The sequence below is a fragment of the Haliotis asinina genome, chromosome 7 (genome assembly GCF_037392515.1).
Source record: "Haliotis asinina isolate JCU_RB_2024 chromosome 7, JCU_Hal_asi_v2, whole genome shotgun sequence".
Taxonomy (NCBI): domain Eukaryota; kingdom Metazoa; phylum Mollusca; class Gastropoda; order Lepetellida; family Haliotidae; genus Haliotis; species Haliotis asinina.
The window spans coordinates 10,141,211-10,164,863 of record NC_090286.1 but is presented as its reverse complement, the minus strand read 5'-3'; the positions used below and the strand labels follow the sequence as shown (position 1 = coordinate 10,164,863).

Sequence of the window (23,653 nt, the reverse complement as noted above, 5' to 3'; positions counted from 1 at the left end):
TTTGGGGACACAATAAACATGTGAGATCATCAGGACCATTAGAGTTCTTGTTAGCTAAAAGTGCTGTGTGTAGATACACTGACATAAGACAACACACAGTACATGACTTCCCTGTTCTTGTTTTCTGTTTCAGAGCTACAACCAAGGGAAGACTTATATTGCATCTCAGGGTGGGTTGTTGGTGCACATAAGTCGACTTTGTTTTGGTTTCACAGTTAGTTTCGGAGAATATTTATTGCATAAGATGTCACAGCCTATTGATCAGTGGAAATTATATCATTATGAATCACCCATTTGTGTAACCATTAATTGTTCATTACTGTAAAAGACCCGTGAAGGTCCCGGATAGAATACGCCTTCAGCAACCCATGCTTGCCTTATAAAGTGAATATGCATGCCATTAGAGGCGACTAACGGAATCAGGTGGTCAGACTCGCTGACTAGGTTGACACATGTCATCGGTTCTCAACTGCGCAGATAAATGCTCATGCTGTTGATCACTAGATTGTCTGCACATGACTCGATTATTTACAGGTCGCTGCCATATAGGTGGAATACTGCAGATTGCGGAGTAAAACTAAAGTCACTCACTCACTCAGTCACTATTGTAATAGGTTTTAAAGTGTGTCATTACTAATATTTGTGAGCGTAATATGTCTGTTTTTGCTTTGATAATTCCATGTATATAGCTCCCAACAAGAAGACCTTGGGAGACTTCTGGCGGATGATCTGGGAACATTCCTGCAGCCATGTGGTCATGCTGACTGGTCTCGAGGAGGAAAGGAGGGTAAGACTTTACACTGTCATCCAAATTTGTCCAAAACACACTAACAAGGCATAATATGTCAAGACTGAATTCTAATTTTAGGTGAAATGCGAACGATACTGGCCGACAGATGGCGTAATGGAAAGTGGTGTTTTGAAAATAGAGGTGGTGGAAACACACACCCGTGCGAACTGTACAAGAAGACATCTGAAAGTCACCTCTAACACAGTGAGTGCTGACAAGTCTTATTGCACTACATGGGTTCAAGTATCCAGTTATAGCAAACAATAATCCTACAGCTGCAGCTGTTGGTGTTTAGAGTTGTGCAGCAGAGCCTCTTCTGATTTCAGACCTTTTTGTGAAAGACAAGAGGAGGACATTTCCAAATTTGACACCACAGTGAAAAACGTATGCCTAATTCAATTCTGATTTGCCTGAGCCATATGTTTGCTTGTTATTCAGTAGAATGCTTGAGATGCCAAGGATTCCTTTTGGTTTAATCTTTCATCAGTATTCATTTTTTAAAGTGAATCATAACAATGTTATGTTACAGACTGGAGAGTGTCGATCTGAGATCCAGTTCCACTTCACATCCTGGCCAGACCACGGTGTACCGGACACACTCGCCCTCGTCAACTACATCTGGTTGGTCCGGCGGACAGCTGTGGAAACAGATGGACCGTTGCTTGTCCACTGCAGGTGTAGTCATCTTAAGTGGCACAAGCACTTGGATTACTGTCCGATGACCATTGTGAAGACAGCTAGTCTTCACACTGACGTATGAAGCAACTATGCCCCCTTTGTGTTATTCCTGTGATAGAACCTGACTTCCTCCACACCCTAGAATGTTCATACTACGATGATCTCAGTAATCATTCCAAATCATATCTGGGAATTTCCAACTCTCGATAGTTTTAAATGGCTGCTGTTATGTCATAATGAAATAACAGTTATTCCTGGAAAGTACACATTTTTTTGCATTTAAATTGCGAAATACGTTCTTGTCACTTTCATTACTTCGCATCTTGAAGTTCGCTGTTTACAGGCATGGCCTCTTCTGTCAGCTGCCATCTGTATTTTACAGGCGCTTCCCATGGTATATTCTAACATGTTGTACTCTTTGTAAAGGGGCTGGTGGCCTCAAACATTCAATACATTCATTTAATCATGTTGAAGTCTCTATCTTGGCCGTTCGTTAGACATGTAAAATGAGTGGAATGTTTCTTAACATGTGTACCTTACATGGGCTTCAGGGGTTTAGATCATGTTAACGTTCTACCATTTTCGACCATATTTTCAGAGGGACGATTATAGATAGATTTTAGTAGGAACTGTGTTTCCAAGATTATACAAGTTCCAGCTGCAATAATTCAGCATATAACAACATTTAATATTTTATTTATACAACATGATTCTACAAACAATCAAGGATTTTGAGAAACTGTTCAGTAATTCCTTGTTTTCCAATGACCACTTTCAGCGCCGGTATTGGACGTACAGGCACATGCATCGCCGTTGACTCCCTGATAGACCAGGCCCGAGGGGAGGGCATTGTGGATGTCCTGACTTATGTGTCAGCCATGAGGGGGCAGAGGAAGAACATGATACAGACGCCGGTAGGAGCACGTAATTTGTCAAATATTTTGACAAAGTTATATTTGTGAATGTAGTGAACTCTCAAATAAACTCTGGGTTCTTGAAAATTCTGCATTTTTTCTGTTGATGGAAAGGCGCATTAAGAGAAATGTACCTGTTGAAACGAAGTTAGACGTTCTCCATTATTATCTAAATCTGGAGTGGTGATACATCAAAACTTGCTATTTGTATAAGTCAAATATCCATCCACTGTTTATTTGGTCCATGTCAATGACAGGCACATTATGAGTGTGTCTTCTTGTGTCTACTGGAGATGACGACATATGGCAATACCAGCATGGACGTCTCCAGCTACACGAACAGCTACAGAAGCACCGGCATGGAGACCACCGTGGATGGGAAGACTTATCAGAGGTCAATTATCAGAGGTCAGTGATAAGAAAATTCACATGGAGGGGACTGTGAGCAGGCATGCTGTTTAAGCACGGCAGCGGATCCCAGATATGAGCTTCCGACATTGTACCCAAGTGGGAAATCAAACCCGCATCTTTGGCCTGACATGCAAACACTTAAAACACAGGGCTACCGCCCCCTGAAAATATTCAAAGGATATATTTGTGACCTTTACATATGAAAAACTACTTTAGGAATTACCCTGTTAGAAATTCATTTGGAGAAAATACGTAGTATCTATTTGCAAATACATACAGTTAGAAACAAATGACATGTAGGGACAAAAACAGTTGCTGTTTCTTAAGTACATGTATAGCAACGAAGGGAAGGGAATCGCTTTATACGATAATGTAGAATGTAGTATTTTACATAGCTTTCTTACTCTATTTGGTTCTGAAACATCATCATATCCAACTAAATGTTATTCTACCGCATGTATAGTGTACATATCTGTATTCACAGATGCTGTTGACAGAGGTGCGAGAAGGTGAGTTCATACATTCTGTAATTCAACTTCCAAACTTAAAAAAGCAATTGTAATTCATCGCAATGCATTTCCAAAGCTCAGCTTAAGTTAAATTCAAATGCTACGTTTGTGTTATCTATTCCATATGCGTCAAGGTCCAGGGTAGAATAGACTTTCAGCACCCCATGCTTACCATAAGAGGCGACGAAGGGGATCGGGTGATCAGGCTCGCTGACTTGGTTGACACATGTCGTCTGTTCCCAGTTGGGCAGATCTATGCTCATACTACTGATCACAGGATTGTGTGGTCTAGACTCGATTATTGACAGACCGTCGCCATGTAGCTGGAATATTGCTGAGTGCTGCGTTAAACAAAACTCATCTATTGCACGACATGCAAACCATCTTGTCTTGTTTCATATTTTGTTTGGAGTCCAAAACCACGGGTTCGAAACCATAAACGTCAGCAGTGCGTTTTGCAAATGAGAATAATGCCTTCCATTGAATCAGATCTGATGTCTGTTTGTTAGTCTACTGACAGTTTCTACACCACGATCTACCTGGATGTCCCTAAAGTAATGCAGGATATGATTGTAAAATTAGTGAAATGTTGAGTCAGCGTTTTCTCTTAACAGGGAACTGTAGAATATGATAACCCAACTGGTATTATTACTATGCTGATATTTAACAGACCCCCCCGACCGACACAGAATGTGGGTGGATGGTAATCCCGACTTCATTGTCCGTGTAGGGCCGGTAGGTGCACAATAAGCGACAGCAATATCAGATGATCTGGGAAATCATATTTCCAACATGCTTCAAGACACATTTGTAAGACAGAAAATAATGTAAGATTCCGATTTTTGAACCTTATCACACCATCTTGTACTTAACACATGCGAACACAAAGGTACACTTCCCTTGTATCTGAATGAACAAGAGAGTTTAGGATGTTGCGGTTACAACGCGCATATTTGTGTAGGATTTCTCCCATCAACATGTATTCGTCTTTTCAGTCCCTGACTTGTCTAAAGGGGTACCTGCAAGCCACTGCACCTTCCCCGGGTTTGGTGAAACTGTTGTGGAAGCTGGTAGAAGAGAACAACGTCCAAACCATCGTCGTCGTCACGCCAAATGTGTGTAAATTGACGAACATGAAATATGTAAAGAAGGGTGGTCCTCTAACTTTTGTATTACGTTCTACATTGGATGTGAGTGAGTGAGTGAGTTAATATTTATCGTCACATCGGAAATATCGCAGCCATATCGTGACGAGCACAATGAAAATTACATGATATATATATGAAGAATATTTGAAACAATTTTAAAACTGTCAACGAAGAACCGCAAAACCACTAGTATATCACAGACATTCATTTAAAAACTAGTAATGATATCTAAAACAGTTTAATTACTGAAGACAATACAAAATACAAACGGTGTATAGATTGCCAGCAATAACATGTCATTCATTATGACGGTATATTTAAGTGATAGTTTAATGACTGCCAATAGCGACCTTGCTATATTGTATTATAAGTGAGGTTGTATATCTGTATCACAAATGCAGCATAACATACGTAAGTACCAGTTCTGTTATCATACCTATAGCCTGTTTGCAGTGAAAACGTACCGATAAATTCACTTTCAGCAAAAAGTAAATCAAATAAATTGAAATCCTTATAATTTTACATTGCCAATTGAACACTTAAATATGAGCGATAACTTAGACCAATTGTACATTTTTATGGTGTTTCATTCAATGGGCAAGTCTTTTGTGATACAATCCAGTGATAGCGGTTTTGATCTATTATCGTTTGCTAAACAACATTTTGCGTGTGTTAAATAAAATTCTGAAATTTTAGTGTTTAGTTGGTAAGGTAAAGTTATGAGGATTCGCAATCTTAATTTCACTTCATTCGATTTACAGTTTTGTTTAAAGTGAAATTCATCGACATGGTTTCACTGCGAACACACTGTAGTCGTCCTATTTCTGGAATTTTAAATATTGTCTATTTAAGGTGGGTTTAGTCCCAGCAGAAGGAAGGTCGAAGACGTATGGTGAGATTACGGTCACAACAACAAGTGAATCCAGCCTGTCAACAGATCTCACGATGAACACCTTGCGGCTGGCCACAAAAGTAATGAGCCATGGTCATTCATTATTACTTCTCCTAAAAGACGGCGTCGGTTGTTTCCACTTCGTATTCCACTGTAATTGTATTCTCATATAAATGATTGCCTAATCGTCTTTAATATTTCACCGAGACCCAGACTACCTTCACTCAAAGATTAAACTGTCCACCATAAAATGTAGCCAATTGACTGAGCAGAGAGAAATAATTGTAACCAATCAAGAAGCTTGTTCTACTTGATGTCACAACTTCTCGTTGCCTGTCGTTTACATGTGACCGAGTTTAAAATATTCTTTTTATTTGTGTTACTATAATAATGGCAACAAGTATTTTATGGACTCTGATATTAACCTAGATCAGAGACTGGGGTCATTAAACACGATACTGCCTTCGTCAATGGGCAATAATGAATGCATATATATTACATCTGTTACACAGACAGACAGGGCTCGCCAGGTGAAGATGATCAGAGTTGATGCCCCCTTGACAACAGAAGTCATGACATCATATTTGCTGAACCACGCCCAACTACAGGAAGTATCAACTCAGCCTCACCCAGTGGTCGTCCTTCATAAGTAAGACTAACCCTAAAGTAATTTTGACGGGAAGGAAATTTATACAATAGAGCCACCAATTTTATGAAATTGTTTGCATATATTCCAGCGACAATGACAGAAAGCTTGCCGTCTCTTTCTGCATCATGGGGAACATCCTTTCCGGTATTCGTGAGGACACTTCCGTTGACGTTATCGGCCATGTAAGAACGTTTCTCAGATGCTGTCCTGACCTTCAGTTCAACAAGGTAGGACACTGGTTTTAAATACCCAAGATTAATAATACGACCTAATTCACAATGTACATATTTCAAACTGAGTGTCCAATGCCATTATTCCCTAACAATTGTGGTTATGAACCTTTCGTTCCTTATGGCTGTTATGTATCTGCGATGAAAGCATGTAAGAACCAACGGCTCTGGTGTCGACGTAGTAACAGTAATATTTGTCACATACGCTGTAGTATCGACTAACCCAGCTTCCATGATTTAAACCATTTTGAAACTAACAAACAGAGTTAGTGAGATTTTAGTTTTACACCGCTTTTAGAAAAAAAAAACACAATCAGCAATATACAGAAGGGTTTTCGGGTTGACAAGTAATCATTTTAACCACTAGGCTATCTTAGCACCCGACAAACGTACAGAAAAGAATTCATGCCGAAAATGACAACATTTTTCGTGCAGTTGACACATCTGTCCATCAAACGTTCATATTCGATTTTCTGTGACCCACACTGTTCTAAATGTTTGGGCAATGATTCGTGTATCCTTGCCATAATTCATGTTGATGACATGTGCGGCATTTTGGGTTTCTTCATGAATGTATGGCGTAATGCGATATAGCCTTTGGCATTGTCTCTAGTCGTGCTGAAATGTGATGTTGTCTATGGTTATGAAAACCATCTATCATCTATTATGAAACTTTTCCATCAAAGCTGTCTTTGGGATCAGAATTCTTTCACTGTCTTGGTTTTGTTTTGCTTTGTTTTCAGAATGATGTTCAGATGTTCAATGACTTTGCCCTGCAGTGTATTCTGAGAACAGACCCTTCAGACACCTACGCTAACATCTGAAGTCAACGCCAGACGGTCCCGACGGACTACATTACATCTACAAAAAGAACGACCATAATACCACACTATTCAGTTCGGTACTTTCTACATTACTAAAAATGCCCATAAGCAGTTGTGGGTATGTTAAAATTAATAATTTTGATACCATACCTTAACGTTGTTAATATGGACCAAAGTGTAATATTTCTAGTTTATGTTGTCTCACTACACAATATACCACCAATCACCCAGTAAAGTTGATACCATTTACCCCAGAGTTACGTCAGAACGGATCTCCTTATATTTTCATAGATGAACTTTACGGTCCTTCGGCTACCACGTTTAATGGTTTCAAATGATTATTCTGAAACTTACAGTGGTAGAATTGCATAGGGCATTTACATATTGGACGAAATAGATAATGTCTGCTGTGAGGTAAACTAGATTGATTCTGATTTTCTGTTTGCGCCAGGTATAAAATCTAGATTTGCTCTACGTCCTCAGAGTTTCACATAGTTTCGCATTGGTTCCATAATATTCCACATTGATTCGCCACTAGTTCAACAGAATTTCACATCGATTTGCACTAGATCTACAGATTTTGAAAATGATTTGTGCCAGATCCATACAATTTTACATCGATTCGTACTAGATCCAAAGAATTGTATACTATTTTGTACTAGTTCCTTAAAATTTGGCATTGATTTGTTCTAGAATTTCACATTGGTGTGTAGTAGTTCCACAGAATATCGGATTAATTTGCACAAGCTTCACAGAATTTCACCTTGATTTGCATTACCTCCACAAAATTTCACGTCGCTTTGCACTAATTCCACAGAATTAACATTGATTTGTACTAGTTGCACAGAATTTCAAATTGATTCCTATTACTTCCACAGAATTTCCCATCGATTCATATTACCTCCACAGAATTTCACCGACATATGTACCACTTTAACCAGATTGCACTAAATGTACTGGTCTAACAGAATTTCACATAGACGCGTACTTCATCTGCTGAATGTCACACAGATTTGCACTACTTCACCAAAATTGCAAATTGGTGAGCAGAATTTTACATGGATTTGCATTACTTCCACACAATTTCTCATCGATTTGCACTAGATCCACAGATTTTCATATTATATTTTGTACAGAATTCCACATATAATTCCACAGAATTTGACATTGATCTGTACCAGTTCCGCAGAATTTTACATTGATTTGTACTAGTTCCACAGAATGTCACACTGATTTGTACTAGATCCACAGGATTTGATATTATTCTGCACTAGTTACACAGAATTTCACATTGATTCGTATTAGTTCCAGAGAATTTAACCCAGACGTGTACCCCATTAACAGGATTGCACATATTTAAGAACTGGTCGAACAGAATTTAACATAGGTGCGTACTTCATGAGCAGAATGTTACATTGATTCGTACCACTTCACAAATTTTACACTGATTCGCACTAGTGCCACATATTTGCATAGCTTTGTCATCCAGCGCCCCTTGTTTCTTGTTCCTGCACCCCTTCAACGTGAGGTCATAATATATATGCTTTCAAAGTTAACCAAAAGACCATCCATTCAAGACAGAAATTTACAAAGCAGTTTGTAGCGTACCTTTGGTATGGACATTAGCTATAACTGTTAACATATATCCAAAGTCTGTAACGTACACTTCATCAACATGAAGTCATCAAACATTTAAAGTTAAACCAACATCAAAATGTGTTTATGGTCATATGTCAGTCAATATGTTATAATTGTTACTGATAACTGATGCAAGTTGTTAATACATACACTGAACGGTGACAGTGCTGTGTCATTTGTTACAGAAGAATCTCTGCACATGTACAAATGTATCTTACGTCTATGGAATGCCAGGTGGCGGGTATGGACATCGTATTTGTACGTGATGCATGTTCAGCCATATTAGTTAAATATGTAAATCTGGGTTATGTATCAACTGAGTGTGAGCATCTCTCCCAATTTTCCTGTCAGATGATATAGTCATTAGTTGATGATGTGTAAAGGTACGCATGGCTGCTTAAACATTTTTGTTACTATCTATTAACTTGAATAAAATCCTATTTTGTTTGCATTCTGTCTTTTGTTTGACTAGAAAGCAACGTTTGTTTGTCACAATAAAACAAACATAACATCCTTTAAGATCACCTGTTTCATATTTCAAGATGCCTTTGAAATCAATTGTATATTTATACAAACACAGATTTTCCAAAAATGTATCCATAACTTTTGTCCGTTTGGATAGTGTTTCCTATAAAAGGTAATTATGTTTTTGTCTGAGTATTTGATATTTGAATTGGCTGCCAGTAATTACTTATAACACCTCAAAATGCTACTTGTAATCAAATCGGATTTATGGCCCCAAATTGCACTGTGACAGTAATACTAAAGAAGTTTTTACTTCAAGTAATACAATATAGTGCAATGTTTCCGCGCCCGTTAAGAGAACCACTATCACATAAGAATGGCAATTTAACAGTTTACACTAGAGCACTGACAGTTAACACATTGATAGCAGATATCGCCACCCATGTGAGAGTTGAAAGCAAGTGATCGAAATCAAACCTGTGTATTCGGTGTGACGAGCAAATGCTTTATCCATCATTCTACCCCATATATTATACAGAGACATGAAAACCTGAAATTAATAAGAAGGATATGCAATGAGAATCGCTGTCCAATCGCTGAGTGAGCATGAGATTGCTTCAACATGACTGGGTCTCCCCTTGTCATGGCATCAAAACTAACACTGTGCAGCCACGTGGGAAAAGAATAAATGACACTTAGTGGTTCCAGTCAGAGCAGAAAATACAAAACAACCACTGTGTCTACATGCAGCATTCACAGACGCAAAACACCGATGATGCAATACCTTCTGATTATACTGAAATCAATCACAAGGCGAAGATATACATTTAAACTTCAAGGTAAAATGTATGGTTTGTCATTTTGAAACGTTTCGTCAGTTCCTGGAGGTTTATCCTTCTGTTTGCAGTTCTATTGCCTGCCAGTCGGTTCGTCAGTGATGTTCTATACACAGGTCTCGATTCTCGTGTTTACGTTCAGCGAGTTCTGTGTGTCTTTAGTCTCCTCTTCCTTCACAGACCCATGATCGTTGTGCATCCTGCGTGTTGAAAAGAGCAAACAAATGTCAATGCTACACTCAATGTATGTTAACTCACACGTACATGTTTATGTTTATATGTATATTCATCACTTTATTGCACACCTACCTGCATGGTCTACAATGTAAACACAGATACACTCCAGCAGCTAAGATAAGTGTCATCGCCACTCCGACAAGCCCACCAACCAGAACACCAAGACCGGTTATATTTGTAAACGAATGGGCCATTTTGTCAGGAAGTATCTTTTGTGATTCTGAAAATATGAAATGGAATAGCTCTGCCGAATGATTCAAACATAATGTTGTTAGTGATACAACATTCAAATGATACTGTCGTTAACAACTGCCTGTTTATGTCTCAAAGCATGAGAGAGTGGGTGAATTAAAGTTTATAGTCATAGCGGCAGCAATTCAGCCATATCATAACTGAAACGAGGTAAAAACACATGAAAGCTGCAGTGAAATTGTGCCACACCGTTCAACCCGTACTTCCCATTTGGAGACGTAGTATACCCAGTTTGGTGAAGATTGATCTAATGGTTTTAAGGTTATGTTCCAGAAACAATGGGAAAGTCAACACGGACAGAAACTAAACCGAAACAATATGCCTCAAGACGCTTCGGGGGACAGACATGATTTAAACTGCCAGTTACAAAACATGTATCTATTTACGCAACGTTTATCAAAATTGTCTGACAAACACCTTTTTTAAGAATAGAATCATTAAATGTCAATCAACAACAAAAAGATCCTTCAATTATGGTTTGAACTTAAAACACCTATCCCTTATGATGGCTCGCCATGACTTACGTGTTACAATGTTAAACATAGTATATTGTACCTATAACACGGAGACAACGAGGACCTTCGTATCCATGCGTGCATCCCTGGAGACATCTCCCGTCCACAATGTTACAGCTCCCGTTACAGTGACCGCATTTTGCCTCACACTTCAATCCGTACTTCCCGCTAGGACAGGCTAGACATGAAACGGTTTGAATAAATTGGAACAACTAGACTGCGTGGCAACACTTTGTTTCACTTCCATGTGCTCATTCTGCGATTTCTGCATGGAGTACAATTAACAGTCGGGTTTTTATTGCTAAAACGGCTATTGTTGACTCAACCAGAAAAACCGTAGAGAATATTACAATGTCAAACGTAATTATCGTCGAGTGTATTCTACCACTGACGCCGTGGCAAGGTTCGCTTTACCCATTTTTGCATTCTTGAACACATATCCCGTCGCCCATGTTTTAGATTCCGTCACAGTGACCACAGTCAACTATACAATTCAATCCGTATTTCCAGTTTGGACAAGCGGATTATGGAACTCATCTTTGTCACTTAAAACAAAAGTGTCAGTTGTGCGTCATCGTAACCCACCTTCATTGCACAGATCCAGTTGCCATCCTGCCTCGCATCCATCTGGACAAATTCCGGTCTCATGGTGACACAAACTGTTGTTACCACATCTACCACAGGCGTTGCTGCAATCGATACCATAGGCACCACCTGGGCAAACTGGGATGTCATGCAGTATGTGAATATGCTTAGCTTCCCAATGTAAACACAAAACGTCAACATCAGAGAACGTACAGACATGGTGAAAGTCACTTCAAGTAAGACAGATGAGTAAAATATTGTTTTCTGACGCCAGAAGGTACCCCTGCTGCGAAAGGAAACATGTAGAAGTAACTACCTGCCCTCATTATTATTGTAAGTGAGTATAGTTTTACACCACCTTTAGCAATAGTCCTGCAATATCGCGACAGGGAACACCACTGTACTCCTGTTTGGAATCGATCCCGGATCTTCGGCGTGATGAACGAAGGTTTTTACAACTTGACTATTATAGCACCTATAGCTATGGTACATTACCTACTTAACATTACGGTTATAGTTAAAAAGGTTTTTACATGAAAAAACCCGGTATGTTCCATGTGTTATTTTATACTGTTACTGGTGTTCCGGAAACAATTTTTTACTTACTGGTGAAATACACTTCATAATTTTCTAAATTTTCAATGGACCATAGGAAACAGTTTTCCTATTTGCAGAAAATCACCATACATGGAGTACTGTGAATGACATTTGTACATTTGTACCTCTCTGTGTTTCTATTCCACATTACAAAATCATGTCACATTTTGCTGTACTTCATTGTATTCATTTTTTTGGGAGGAAGTGATCAAGTAGTTTTACCCTGCGTGCAGTCTGTTCCGCGCCACCCAGGCTTGCATCCACCGTCACAAGCGCCTTCTGTTACATCACAAGTAGACATTACCTTGCAGTGACGTGCAGCGCATGACTTTCTACAGTTGGGTCCATACCACAGTCCTTCCGCACAGCCAGGGATGACTGTCGTTAGCATTGGCTTTGGAACTAAGTAAAGCAATAAACATACTTCGTAATTGAATCTCGTATTGTCCACAATAGATATATTCATCAATACATCTATCTATTGAAAGGTGAAGATCCTCCGTTCTGCATCCCTTGTGATGAAAGAATCATATCCTGCTTGACTGTGTAAAATATTCAGTCACACTGAATAAGTATTTCAATTCCCGAACCATGAAGGATCTGTTTTTAATAACACAAATTCGCATTTGATTGTTGCATTTTTAAAAGAATGAGATTTAGTAACTGAATTGTATATTGGTAAATGTCTTATTATTGGAATTTTAAACTGAGCTTGTTAGTGGCTGTATCCTCAAAGGGGGTTGAAGTACTCAGTCTGTAAAACTATTGTTATCCTGAGAAGTTACGTAAGTCCACAACATTCAAAGCAAATTCACACTTTCCACGTTTGTAATCGTAGAATAAGTGTACTTTTATTGTATGGCTAGATTTCCCAAATTGCTGATGGCTGAGGGGATGATGTTAATCCAGCTTGGGTCCATGCAGGAAGCGAATGCCCATGGTCCTTAGTCTTTCGTTGACAGGATATTAGAGTGTGCCATTAATTCATGTGTGTGTTTGGTTTTTTTAATTAATCGTTCTCGTCACGATATGGATGCAATATTGCCGAAATGACGTTAAATATTAACTCACTCACTCGTAACTGAACGTTTGAAACTTCATGGCGACTGTTTGTTGCCTTATCGGCATGACCATGTTTCAGGCATAAATTGTAAACCATGTTCATAGAACTGCAGCCACCAACCTATAACTTAAGTCTCCTGTGAAAACATCTTCCATTAAAGACTTGGCTTTTTCAAATGGTCCAGAATTGAGCACTCACAGACATATAGCTGCCATATAGCTGACATACTGCTGTTGTGTAACAACAAACCTGCAGCCAACCTATCTGACTTTTCAACTAGTCAACAGCTACTTCTGGATTTCTGGAAACAACCTTAATGCAAACCTGAACAAAAATACGGTTCCAATAACTGTTAATGCTTTCCCCCTAATATAATAATATCCAGGTCCTTTTCTCGATGGCCCAATATCCTAAGATCTCTGTTGTCTGAAAATCTGACGTTGTTGACTTTACCGTACTGGCGTCACCTGAAATGGCTTCACCAGCTGATCAGATAAGTATGATTACACGATGCCACTCAGAAAGTGATCAAATGCAACATGAGAGGGTACACAAAGTACGCCGTCTAGACTACCAGTTGTCCGACGTTCATTTTTGTGGAAGTCGCGGTGGCTGAACGGGTTAGGCGGCTGACTCTGGTGATAAGTGTCTGACTCTGAGGGTGCCGGATGGGACTGAACCAAAAAAGTACCAGAATTTGTACTTTACTGAGAAAGTGAAATCCCAAATATGACATATGTTGGATCAGATATGTTTTATGGTAACAATATTTACTGATTTTGGATGGTGTCATTGAAATAATTCTCTGGTGTCTATGTTTTGGGGATACTAATATTAGGCAAACACATGCATATAAAACATGTATTTTCGTTTGAACCTTTCTGTCTAATACCTTACAGCTTCATCAGTGAGTTCTATGGAAGGTAAAGAGAAAGTCTATCTGAACATACTTACCCCACACTTCTACTTCTGCAAAGTCTAGTACAGCTCCGCCTCCATCGTTATCGGTTTCAGTATAGATAGTCAAGCAGCTCCAGTCACCAGAACAGCTCACATACAGTATATCCGCTATGTCTCTACCATCGGGACGTCCTGTGACAGTGTAGCAAAGATTCCCTTCCCTTGGGTTAGAGGAATCCGTCAGTGACGTGTAGAACTGTACACCATTCCGCCGCCATGGGTCTACGAAATAGGTGCAGACTTTCCACTTCTAAAAACATGCTTTAAAAGATTGATACTATAAACTTGCAATCAGCAAGTGTAAAAGCAAGATGTGTCTTGTCTATATTGTTCCTCAATGTATCCGTTCTGTTTGATTCGTGATGAACTATTACTTACAGTCAAATCTGAAGAAGATCCTGATCATGGGAGAATGTACCACCATGTTGAGGTCGACCTTCCACCAAGCAGTGAGTTCGTCCTCCTTGGTGTGGATTGTCAGTGACTCGTCAGCAGCATCAGTCCGTCCGTCAACAGCTCGCACGGAATACTGGACTCTCCTGGTACTGCTCATGGATGTTTGCTTATGCAGAGCAACGTTTTGTCCATTACCTGAGACTGCAAACAAGATGTCAAGGGTAGAATATGATCAATATTACACATGGCACTAATATAAATTGTTTTTTCATCTATTTCTACTGAATAGGTTTGAAGAAAAGCGATTTTCCTCATCCATAAGAAACTTCGACTGCACAACATCATTTGCATCTGTTTAAAAATCACTATCGAAGAGTAATGATAACAGGTGTTCACAAAAGAACAGCCTGTAACAGACGCCCTACTGGTTGCACCTTACTTAATCCTCTGAATGCTACTGTCGACCCATTGGACAGGAGTGCAGGATAATGACATCTCCAACTAAAACTTGCAATAATTATTCAACGAGTCGGATTTACGTGTCATCTGAATTATGTATGGAATACTCTAGTTTTCAGCTTTATAAATATATAATCTTCAACATGTACATATCCTTTAAAACGAAATGCCTGCGAATTAAAAATGTGATCGCCAAATTTCTCGGCACGCAGTCAAAGATAACGGCCATTGTTGACTTTCACGCCCGCCATGTCGAATGGTACCCAGTTTGATATTTTCTTCATAATGAAATATTTTTTATAGTTTAATTGATATTTTTGTTCTTTGACGAAGAGAAACTTCATGAGTTTCCCATTTTCTAAAAATTGGTTACTTTCGGCTTAAGTAATTATAAACAAAACCAATCTCAATGTTGCATCATCGATTGGCTGAACAGGAACGATCATGGCAACAGCTGTAAAACAAACAAGTCCACATGCATCGCGATGCCGACGAAATGTGCCATCCTTTTGATATATCCAACTATTTCATCTAGAATTAATTACATGGTGTGAATAGTAAATGTTATTGTCGCTGCACAGAAAGTATCATATTTATCGAGTTTATTTGGATTTTGTTTGATAATCCTTCCAACATTCAAAATGCTGACAGCCGTAGGTGACCCGAAAGGGCGTGGCCAACCTTGCGGTTTTTCTAAGAGAGAAGACACGAAGGATGTTTGTTTTCATAAGCAGAATGTGAACTCATATACATTGAAAGAAAGCTACTTAATACCTATATAATGCAGATCATGAAACAATATCACAATATTTGTAATTATACCAACCCTTGATGAAACCGGAAGCGCATACACAGCATGGCACTCGTGGAGGTAAAATATGAACGAGTTGGTAAACGACCCTTGATACATTTTCTAAATTGATTCAAATTCCCGTAAGATCCATTCCATACACCAGAATTACCTCTCAATCATCTTCAATTATTTACTGTTAGTTGTGTTCAGTAGCAGTTGTCATTTGTTGCTTGTGTTGTAGTATTTGTCCTGAAGTTAGTCGATGATCCTTAGTTTAGAATATCCGAAGTCGATGATTTTCTCGGTCGATTTTTTTCGCAGAATGTTCTGACATGGGGAGACGTATAAATTGTCAGTGTGTCGTAACAATTTGTGTATATCGTCACAAGAAGTACAATTTTGATGATTGAAGATGTCAGGAATGAAATAATTTTTCCTTTCCCAGAAACGAACGAAACCAGATTTAGTGTGAGAATGTAATGTAAATGGCTTTCATAAAAAATAATGACTGCTTAGAAAACAACTGTCATTGTCTTTGTGAATCAGTATTTATTTTTGACATTAATACAGCTAAACATCACATCTTTTGTTCACGAATTTGGAACAAAGTTGAAATTATTCTGTTACTCCAAACAGCATAGCTTTCGGAGTTAATTCTACCTACAGTACTGCAGGTAATGTTTCAGATCAAATTGTTTCACATGTTTGCATATTTGTATAAAGAAATCGTGTCATGTGGCTCAGTCCGTGGCTCCAAACAACTTTTAGATATTGCACTAGTGCAAACTGAACTGATAAATGTACCTCATATTTATGACCATACTTTTCACATACTTGCACACCATCTAAGTTCATATTTTACTCTTAAAACAGACTTCATCTGGGAAAAAGACTGATGATCCAAACTCTTGGAGCAATGATTACACAGACAGTGGTTGAAAGACGGATTCATTTTTTTCTTGTGATGACATTTCATGCAGTAATATGAAATTATCATACCAGACCTAGAATAAGTTTGTTGTGGAGCTATTTTGGAGCTATTTCATTGCTATATGTATATAGCAAAGACATATACGAAATGCTTCCAGATCGTAAACGAAATCTGCTCACTCCTTGTCATTTTGTTATTCAAAGAAGACTGTTCTTGACATTTCTTGTTTAATGAAAGGCTACTGAACACTAAATAATTGGCATAAATCATCATCAGACACTTCAGCAAAAAGAAACAATCCTTGAAAGTTCAATAGACTCATTTCATATTGTGACATTGCTCCTAAACTCAGGAAAAGACAATAAGGTAGAATAATTTCTATTTACAGAATATGATGCCTGTTTACTTTCACCAGAGACAGAGATGCCAACCCCAGAGTGTTGCAAATAGTAGCTTCAACTTTAAAAATTAGTAGTTTTGACCATAGAATTAGTAGTCAACTAAATAAACAAAATCATGATGGATTCTGAGAAAAAAAATGATTTTACGGTCACGTGGTTAAATTATTTCCGCCGGAACTAAGTGTGTCAAATCGCATAGGTATTCAAATCAGCTTTGCTAAAATCACGTTTGTTACTTGCAATCATTCCAGTTCAAATATATCATTACATTTGACGAATGGAAGGCACGTGAAGTACGAAAATGTATTTCATTGTTGAAAATATATGTTTTTGTCTACATATCCGAATGAATTTTAATGCATTTCATTTATATTTCGTAGGATTTCTAGTGGAATCGTATTGGGGTAGTTTGAAGTTAAACTTCGTAGCGACTGCGATAAAATCGTAGAGGTGGCATCTCTGCAGAGACAATAAAATTTAGTACGTGTATACAGTTTCTTTTGTTATCAAATGATAACATTTTCTGATAAATATACTGTTGCTGCAACTACATAAATGGCATTAGTCATGTGTGATTCAAAATAATTCACAAAAGAAAGAAGTACTGTTGAAAACAAGAAATGGCTCATCACCCGTTTGTATTTGATATACATTTTGACAAGATATTATAAAGAAATAAAATACATAAAATAATATGAAACATCTATCCATACATTTTATGGCATACATGTAGTGGTATTAAAGAATTGTGTAAAATTGTCACTTTTCCACATCACTGAAAGACATTAATTAAAATTTGGTTATTTACACGTTGCTAATGCATTGACAGATCCTGAGTGTCTTTGCCCATGACTATTTGGGAGAAAAAAATACTTGTCATATTATTAATATCAATTAATATATGAAAATATATGAAAAGATTTAAATTTGTAACCAGGTATGAAACATAAAGCATTGACAAATCTTATCATAATTATTCAGCAAGAACGTTAATTTATCGTATAAAATTATGAATGTAATTCAACTTGTTCTGAAGTGAGACATAATTTTTGCATTCACGTAATATGAACCCAATGTTTACCAAATCATCCCCGATTTCATGTGAAACTATAACTGAAAAATATCCGCGCACCTTTTGTTGAGAATGATATTTGTAAACGTTTCTGTGTCGGACCATGTGAAAAAAACAATAAGCTAGGATCAACATGCATCACACTTATATCTTTACTATCTTTATATTCAGTGGACAATGCAGTAAAGTGCCTACAGGCCCCCCTAAGTAATTGAAGGAATTACAGCAAATTTGAAGGAATTGCATCTCAAATGTAAACAAACACAGCCCTATGGCCTAATATGGACAAAAATTCAAATAAAAGATACTGAAAACTCTATAGCATTGATCCACTACTGTTTCCGGGTCACGGGCACATACAAGGTCAAACTGGTTCGGCTATGTGCGAACTATACTGTCCAAAATACACCAAGAAATTGCTGTGAGCACTTATTAATCATTTCAAACAGTTATTTGTGCTAGATTTGGGTTTGCCAGACGAAATATCTTTAACATTTCTGTTAATATTCAATAACGAATGAATTTCATCAGGCAATCCCTCTCAGTGACATCGTATCCGGTGACCTTTGCACTTACTAGAAAACGAGTTAGATTTCACGTTCTTAATTTTCGTCTGTCTTTCCTTATACTAAACGGAAAATGATAAATGAAACACTTGTAGAATGAGAAATTCTCCCTCTTTCGCCAGGTCTTACTTAGAAGAGTTGTGTATACTTTCGTCAGACCAATATAGCTATATTTTATGTAGGAGTTAAACGAAGAGCTTGTTTGTTTGTTTTTCGTACGTGCAACACGATCTAAAACCGGCTTTTTTGCGGGTTTGTGTAAAAATTAATGAACCATAACATTTGAAATAAGCGCCCATGAATGTTTATAAATGTAATATTATTCTGACCCGTGAAGGTCCCGGGGTAGAATAGGCCTTCAGCAACCCATGCTTGCCATAAAAGGCGACTCAGCTTGTCGTAAGAGGCGACTAACGGGATCGGGTGGTCAGGCTCGCTGACTTGGTTGACACATGTCATTGGTTCCCAATTGGGCAGATCGATGCTCATGTTGTTGATCACTGGATTGTCTGGTCCAGACTCGATTATTTACAGACCGCCGCCATGTAGCTGGAATATTGCTGAGTGCGGCGTAAAACTAAACTCACTCACTCACTAATATTATTCTGCTATTTCCATGACATGACACGTTTAAATAAACGTAATAGTGCCATTTCAGTAAGACCTGTGATGGCATCGAAAATATTATTTGTTTTATATGAAAGTTTTCCATTATTTTTTTTCAGAATTAATTTATAATTTGTCGCAATGTACGAAATTAAAGGCAGCTACTTATGAAATATCAGTAATAAGAATATTGTAATCGGTTTGCGCAACATCATAGGCATCGGTCCACGCAGTTGGGATGCGATGACATATGTCAACCAGGTCAGCGAGCCTGACCACGCGATCCTACGATTCTAGTCCGATTCGTCAAGGATATTATCTCTTTCTAAAGCCATTTCCTTATATTTCACATATATCATATGAGAAAACGAGCCAGCATGTCCCGAAGATTGTTTTCTCCATAAACACAAGATGGCGTTTACCTTCGTTGATGAGAACGTTTGAAATTATACATATTACATAGTCCTTTTTACCTCCTTTAAATGGACGTACTTCCGTTGGTCCGCAGAATACTGTTTCAAAATGTTCCAAGTGTTCAGAAGCACACTTAAATGTTTTCAGAACACAAACCTCCATTTACAAAGAAGTATAAAGTGGAAAATACCGGTGTTACTTACTCAAAGCTCGTATTTTATCAAAATCCGAGTGTGTATCATCATCGTCATCTCCAGTGAATGGGCTCTGTGACTGATACGTATTCCAAACTTCTACTTCCGCAAAGTCTAACACAGGGCCATCACCATCATTGTCTGTTTCAGTGTATAAAGTAAGGAAGCGAAACCTTTCGTAAGAGGTAACGTTTAGAATATCAGCAATATCTCGACCGTCCCTGCGTCCTTGTACAGTGTAAAACAGACTTCCGTTTTTTGGAACAACAGAACTTGTAACAGAAGCATAAAACTGTATCCCATTACGGCGGACTTTGTCTGAAAATAGAAGAGATCACAAGTCATTTATCATAAAAACACTGAGCACGTTTTCAGTATTGGTTTCATTGTAAAATTCTAAAATATGACAAGGAGGTTGATTAAAAATATGTTTCCCTTGTGTAAACACAAGTCTCTCTCAAATCAGGTGTTCACATACTACGAACCAGTGTGCTTCATAGTGATAAAGCTCATTGCTATACATGTACACATCGTATCGCACATATACAACTGGTTCACCGGTCACATTGACAAGAGCCAGTGGGAACATATTTGCAGGAAAGTGATTAATATGAATCTTTGACAAGACATTACTTACAGTCAGATCTGAAGTAGATAATGATGAGTGGCGACTGAACCTCCGTGTCGAGATCAACCTTCCACCAAGCACTAGGCTTATGCAACGAGGTGTGGATTGTTAATGACTCGTTATATGCGTCAGTCACCCCATCTACCGCTCTCCTAGAAGACTGCACTCTCCTGGTACTGCTCATCCATGTTGGCTTGTGGAGAGCAATGTTTTCCCCACTACCTAAAATAGAGTATACGTATAAGACGCACCACAAAACATCAATAAAGAAGTTAAGCATAAATAATGTTATTATTTCAGAGTTCATATGCCCCGTGTGGTGATAGTTATGTCATTTTACCAGCTGTGTAACGGCGGTATCACGTGTGACTATAATCTTTACATCTTTCTCTCATTCGATTTCAAATTGTTGAACATCAGTGCTGATGACTAAGGATATGAGCGTTTTCATCTGGAGAATATCTAATATGTACTACCAGATAGTCGTGTATAACAAGTCATTGAAATTGCAAAGCAGTGTTTCCATGACATAACTGAGGCAGTTTTAAGATGCCCAGATTTCATTGGTCTGAGATATTCAATGTTCTCACTGGTGCAGTAATTGACTGTATAATAAGAAACAATCATTATGATGATATGTGAATTTTAAGTGGTATGAGTTAACCTCTTCATTTGTTTTAGGAAGAGATAAAGTGAAGGGACAGATATGTTTAAAAAGTTTGAAAACCACTAAAAACTTCTGTTGTATGTATCATACCCATTTGTTGATTAAATTGTTTACACCTACTGATTAAATATCTCCGACACTGATATTGACGTTGAGTGAGTGAGTCAAAGTTTAACGTCACCTCGGCAGTTTTTCGGCCATATAGAGACGAGACACATTTGGATTACCTATAAGAAATATATGTCGTAAACGACAGTAAAACAATTATCACAAGTGGAGTCTAAAAACTAACCATTTCAAATGAAATTTTATTTTATTCAAAACAAAAATCAATGTTACATGTAACATAGACCACCAGTCACTATAAAGCCAGGCCAACTTACAGGGATCATGGATACTTAGAGTACTGCCTGCGTAAACCCCAGCAGGGTCTGAGCCATAACTTCATCACTGGCCATTGTAGGAAAAGCTGATCATAAATGACAACATGCATGTTACCATGTGTGAGTATAAAATTCAGGTTATCTGTTATAAGTACTACAATACCATTTAGACCAACATGCTATCACCAGAGGACCTACTATTGTTCATTGTGTTTTCTTTTGTAAAAGTGTAATTGGTAATCACTCTAATAATGACATGAACATTTCATGAGTTTGTTCATACTATAAATGCTCTCATATGTTGTAAAGCAACTGGACAAGGTGGCATTATGCCTGAGATGATAAAGCATAGTAGCAATATTGTAATGCACTATCTGATGAATCTTGTCAAGATTATTCTAAACTGTAGTATATGTTCTGATCAATTCTTCTCTGTTGATTTAAGATACCTGATATGTCAATAGATAGGTACCCTTGTTGGTGTTATAATATGCTTGTCAGTTTAGATACAATTAGGATGAAAACGTAGCCTACTAACGAAAATAATGGGTGTTGTATTGAAATTTAAAATTTAAAACCGAATTCAGCTTATTAGACGACTTAGTTTGTAATGTAGGCATATGCCATGTTTCCAGTACATTAGCTCACATTTGTAAGCTGCGCTAAGTAGCGTGAGTTAATGTCAAGCATTGTTTCCTTTTATACGTCATGAATCTCTGTTTGGAGACAGTGAGTACATTCACATGGCCAGTATGTTGTCAATGTCTCCCTGACTGAAGCACGTCAGTCCATCTTATTTAAAATATCTAGTGTTTTAATAACTTGATTAGGTTTATTTTTAAATATTGGTTTGCATACAGTCACAGGTGGCCAAAGTGATGACGTAAAGCCTCCAAGGGATCATGTATGATGCAGAAGTAACGTTAATCCCCATGGTCTCCATGAAGGTGTCTTTGGTCGCTAGTGGTCTGTAGTCGAGTTTAAATTTCTATCAGATGACATTCGGAGTAAGTAATAATTTTAATGCTGAAATTGATTGTTTTAAATACGTACTATCTGTGATACTCCACACATTGTTTTACTTCCCTTTGTCGACAGGCAATTAACTATAGTCGACTTGTTCACATCGCGATATGGCTGCAATATTGCCGAGATTTTATCTCACTCCCTCACTGCTTCTAACGGTAATGTAGATCTGTTACACAAGTTTCGACTGTCGATCTTTTATTGATTTTTATAGGTAAACGGTGAGTTAACGTTTTTATGTTAAACTCTGACTAAATTGAAACCGACTTATCTTTCAGCGAGGTATTATTCCCACGAGTTTAAATCGCAATGACTTCATATATGCTGTTCTCTCCGTGTGTGTTCTCTTTGTTTTAAAACACTTACTGTACTACATTACATACGTTCATTATGGACGAGGTAAATGGGATATCTGTCTTCCCACCAAAGACATTTTCCTTTTATTTTGTACGTTGGATCTCTCAAGTAGTTGTTTATAACTAATTTGCCTCTCGGTTCTCTATCAGTGGTATAGCATCAGCTATGAATGGACTTCCATGCTTACTTACCTTGCGAGAGAATCACGCATGCTCCTACTAGCCTAATGATGCCCAGCGTAGACATGAGATACCGCTTACACACTAAGAGTTATTAGTTTGTATAGGTTGTAATGTCTTCAAAAAGTGAAGATTCTGAATTTTGAGTTCCACCAACAACCTAAAGAATGGTGATCTGAACGAGAGCGACAATACAGCCTTGATAACCGTTTGGATACATATGCCCATACCGCCCTACTCGCCCAGGGTTAAACTTCAAGTGGAGATAAGTATTCTCAAGGAGATTTCAGTTTGTAAGTGTCACTGCAGCGCACCAGAATTACAAATGCATTTTTTTTATTCTATAATATATGAAAGCAAAACCTGTTAGCTGGAACAAAATATTCAT

The 23,653-nt window shown here is 38.0% G+C and overlaps 2 protein-coding genes across 2 annotated transcripts in view; one reads left to right on the top strand and one right to left on the bottom strand.

Moving 5' to 3' along the window:
* The window catches only part of LOC137290334 (receptor-type tyrosine-protein phosphatase epsilon-like), a 32,137-nt gene extending 22,959 nt beyond the window's left edge, over nt 1-9,178 (top strand). The window contains exons 12-24 of the mRNA XM_067821179.1: nt 134-170; nt 690-787; nt 869-994; nt 1,320-1,465; nt 2,247-2,382; nt 2,640-2,776; nt 3,268-3,302; nt 3,973-4,037; nt 4,298-4,417; nt 5,303-5,422; nt 5,855-5,991; nt 6,080-6,218; nt 6,965-9,178. Coding sequence (XP_067677280.1) covers nt 134-170; nt 690-787; nt 869-994; nt 1,320-1,465; nt 2,247-2,382; nt 2,640-2,776; nt 3,268-3,302; nt 3,973-4,037; nt 4,298-4,417; nt 5,303-5,422; nt 5,855-5,991; nt 6,080-6,218; nt 6,965-7,045 — 1,377 coding nt within the window. The 3' untranslated portion in view covers nt 7,046-9,178. The remainder of the gene's footprint in view (nt 1-133; nt 171-689; nt 788-868; nt 995-1,319; nt 1,466-2,246; nt 2,383-2,639; nt 2,777-3,267; nt 3,303-3,972; nt 4,038-4,297; nt 4,418-5,302; nt 5,423-5,854; nt 5,992-6,079; nt 6,219-6,964) is intronic.
* A 912-nt stretch (nt 9,179-10,090) lies between these two features.
* On the bottom strand, nt 10,091-23,332 carry LOC137290341 (uncharacterized). Its single transcript, XM_067821192.1, has 10 exons — nt 23,278-23,332; nt 20,663-20,875; nt 20,035-20,343; nt 14,572-14,790; nt 14,188-14,415; nt 12,393-12,572; nt 11,574-11,711; nt 11,029-11,166; nt 10,294-10,441; nt 10,091-10,184 (listed from the first exon to the last, which is right to left on the bottom strand). The coding sequence occupies exons 1-10, from the start codon at nt 23,330-23,332 to the stop codon at nt 10,091-10,093; spliced, it is 1,722 nt and encodes a 573-aa protein (XP_067677293.1).
* Between the last annotated feature and the right edge of the window lie 321 nt (nt 23,333-23,653).

What these genes read in the sequence shown, in the direction of transcription:
- LOC137290341 (XM_067821192.1), bottom strand. Translation starts at nt 23,332, where the DNA reads ATGTCTACGCTGGGCATCATTAGGCTAGTAGGAGCATGCGTGATTCTC. An exon ending in TGATAAAATACGAGCTTTGA is followed by an intron (nt 14,791 to 20,034) that starts GTAAGTAACACC and finishes TCTTGTTTGCAG; the next exon opens with TCTCAGGTAATGGACAAAAC. An exon ending in TTACATTGTAGACCATGCAG is followed by an intron (nt 10,185 to 10,293) that starts GTAGGTGTGCAA and finishes TTCAACACGCAG; the next exon opens with GATGCACAACGATCATGGGT.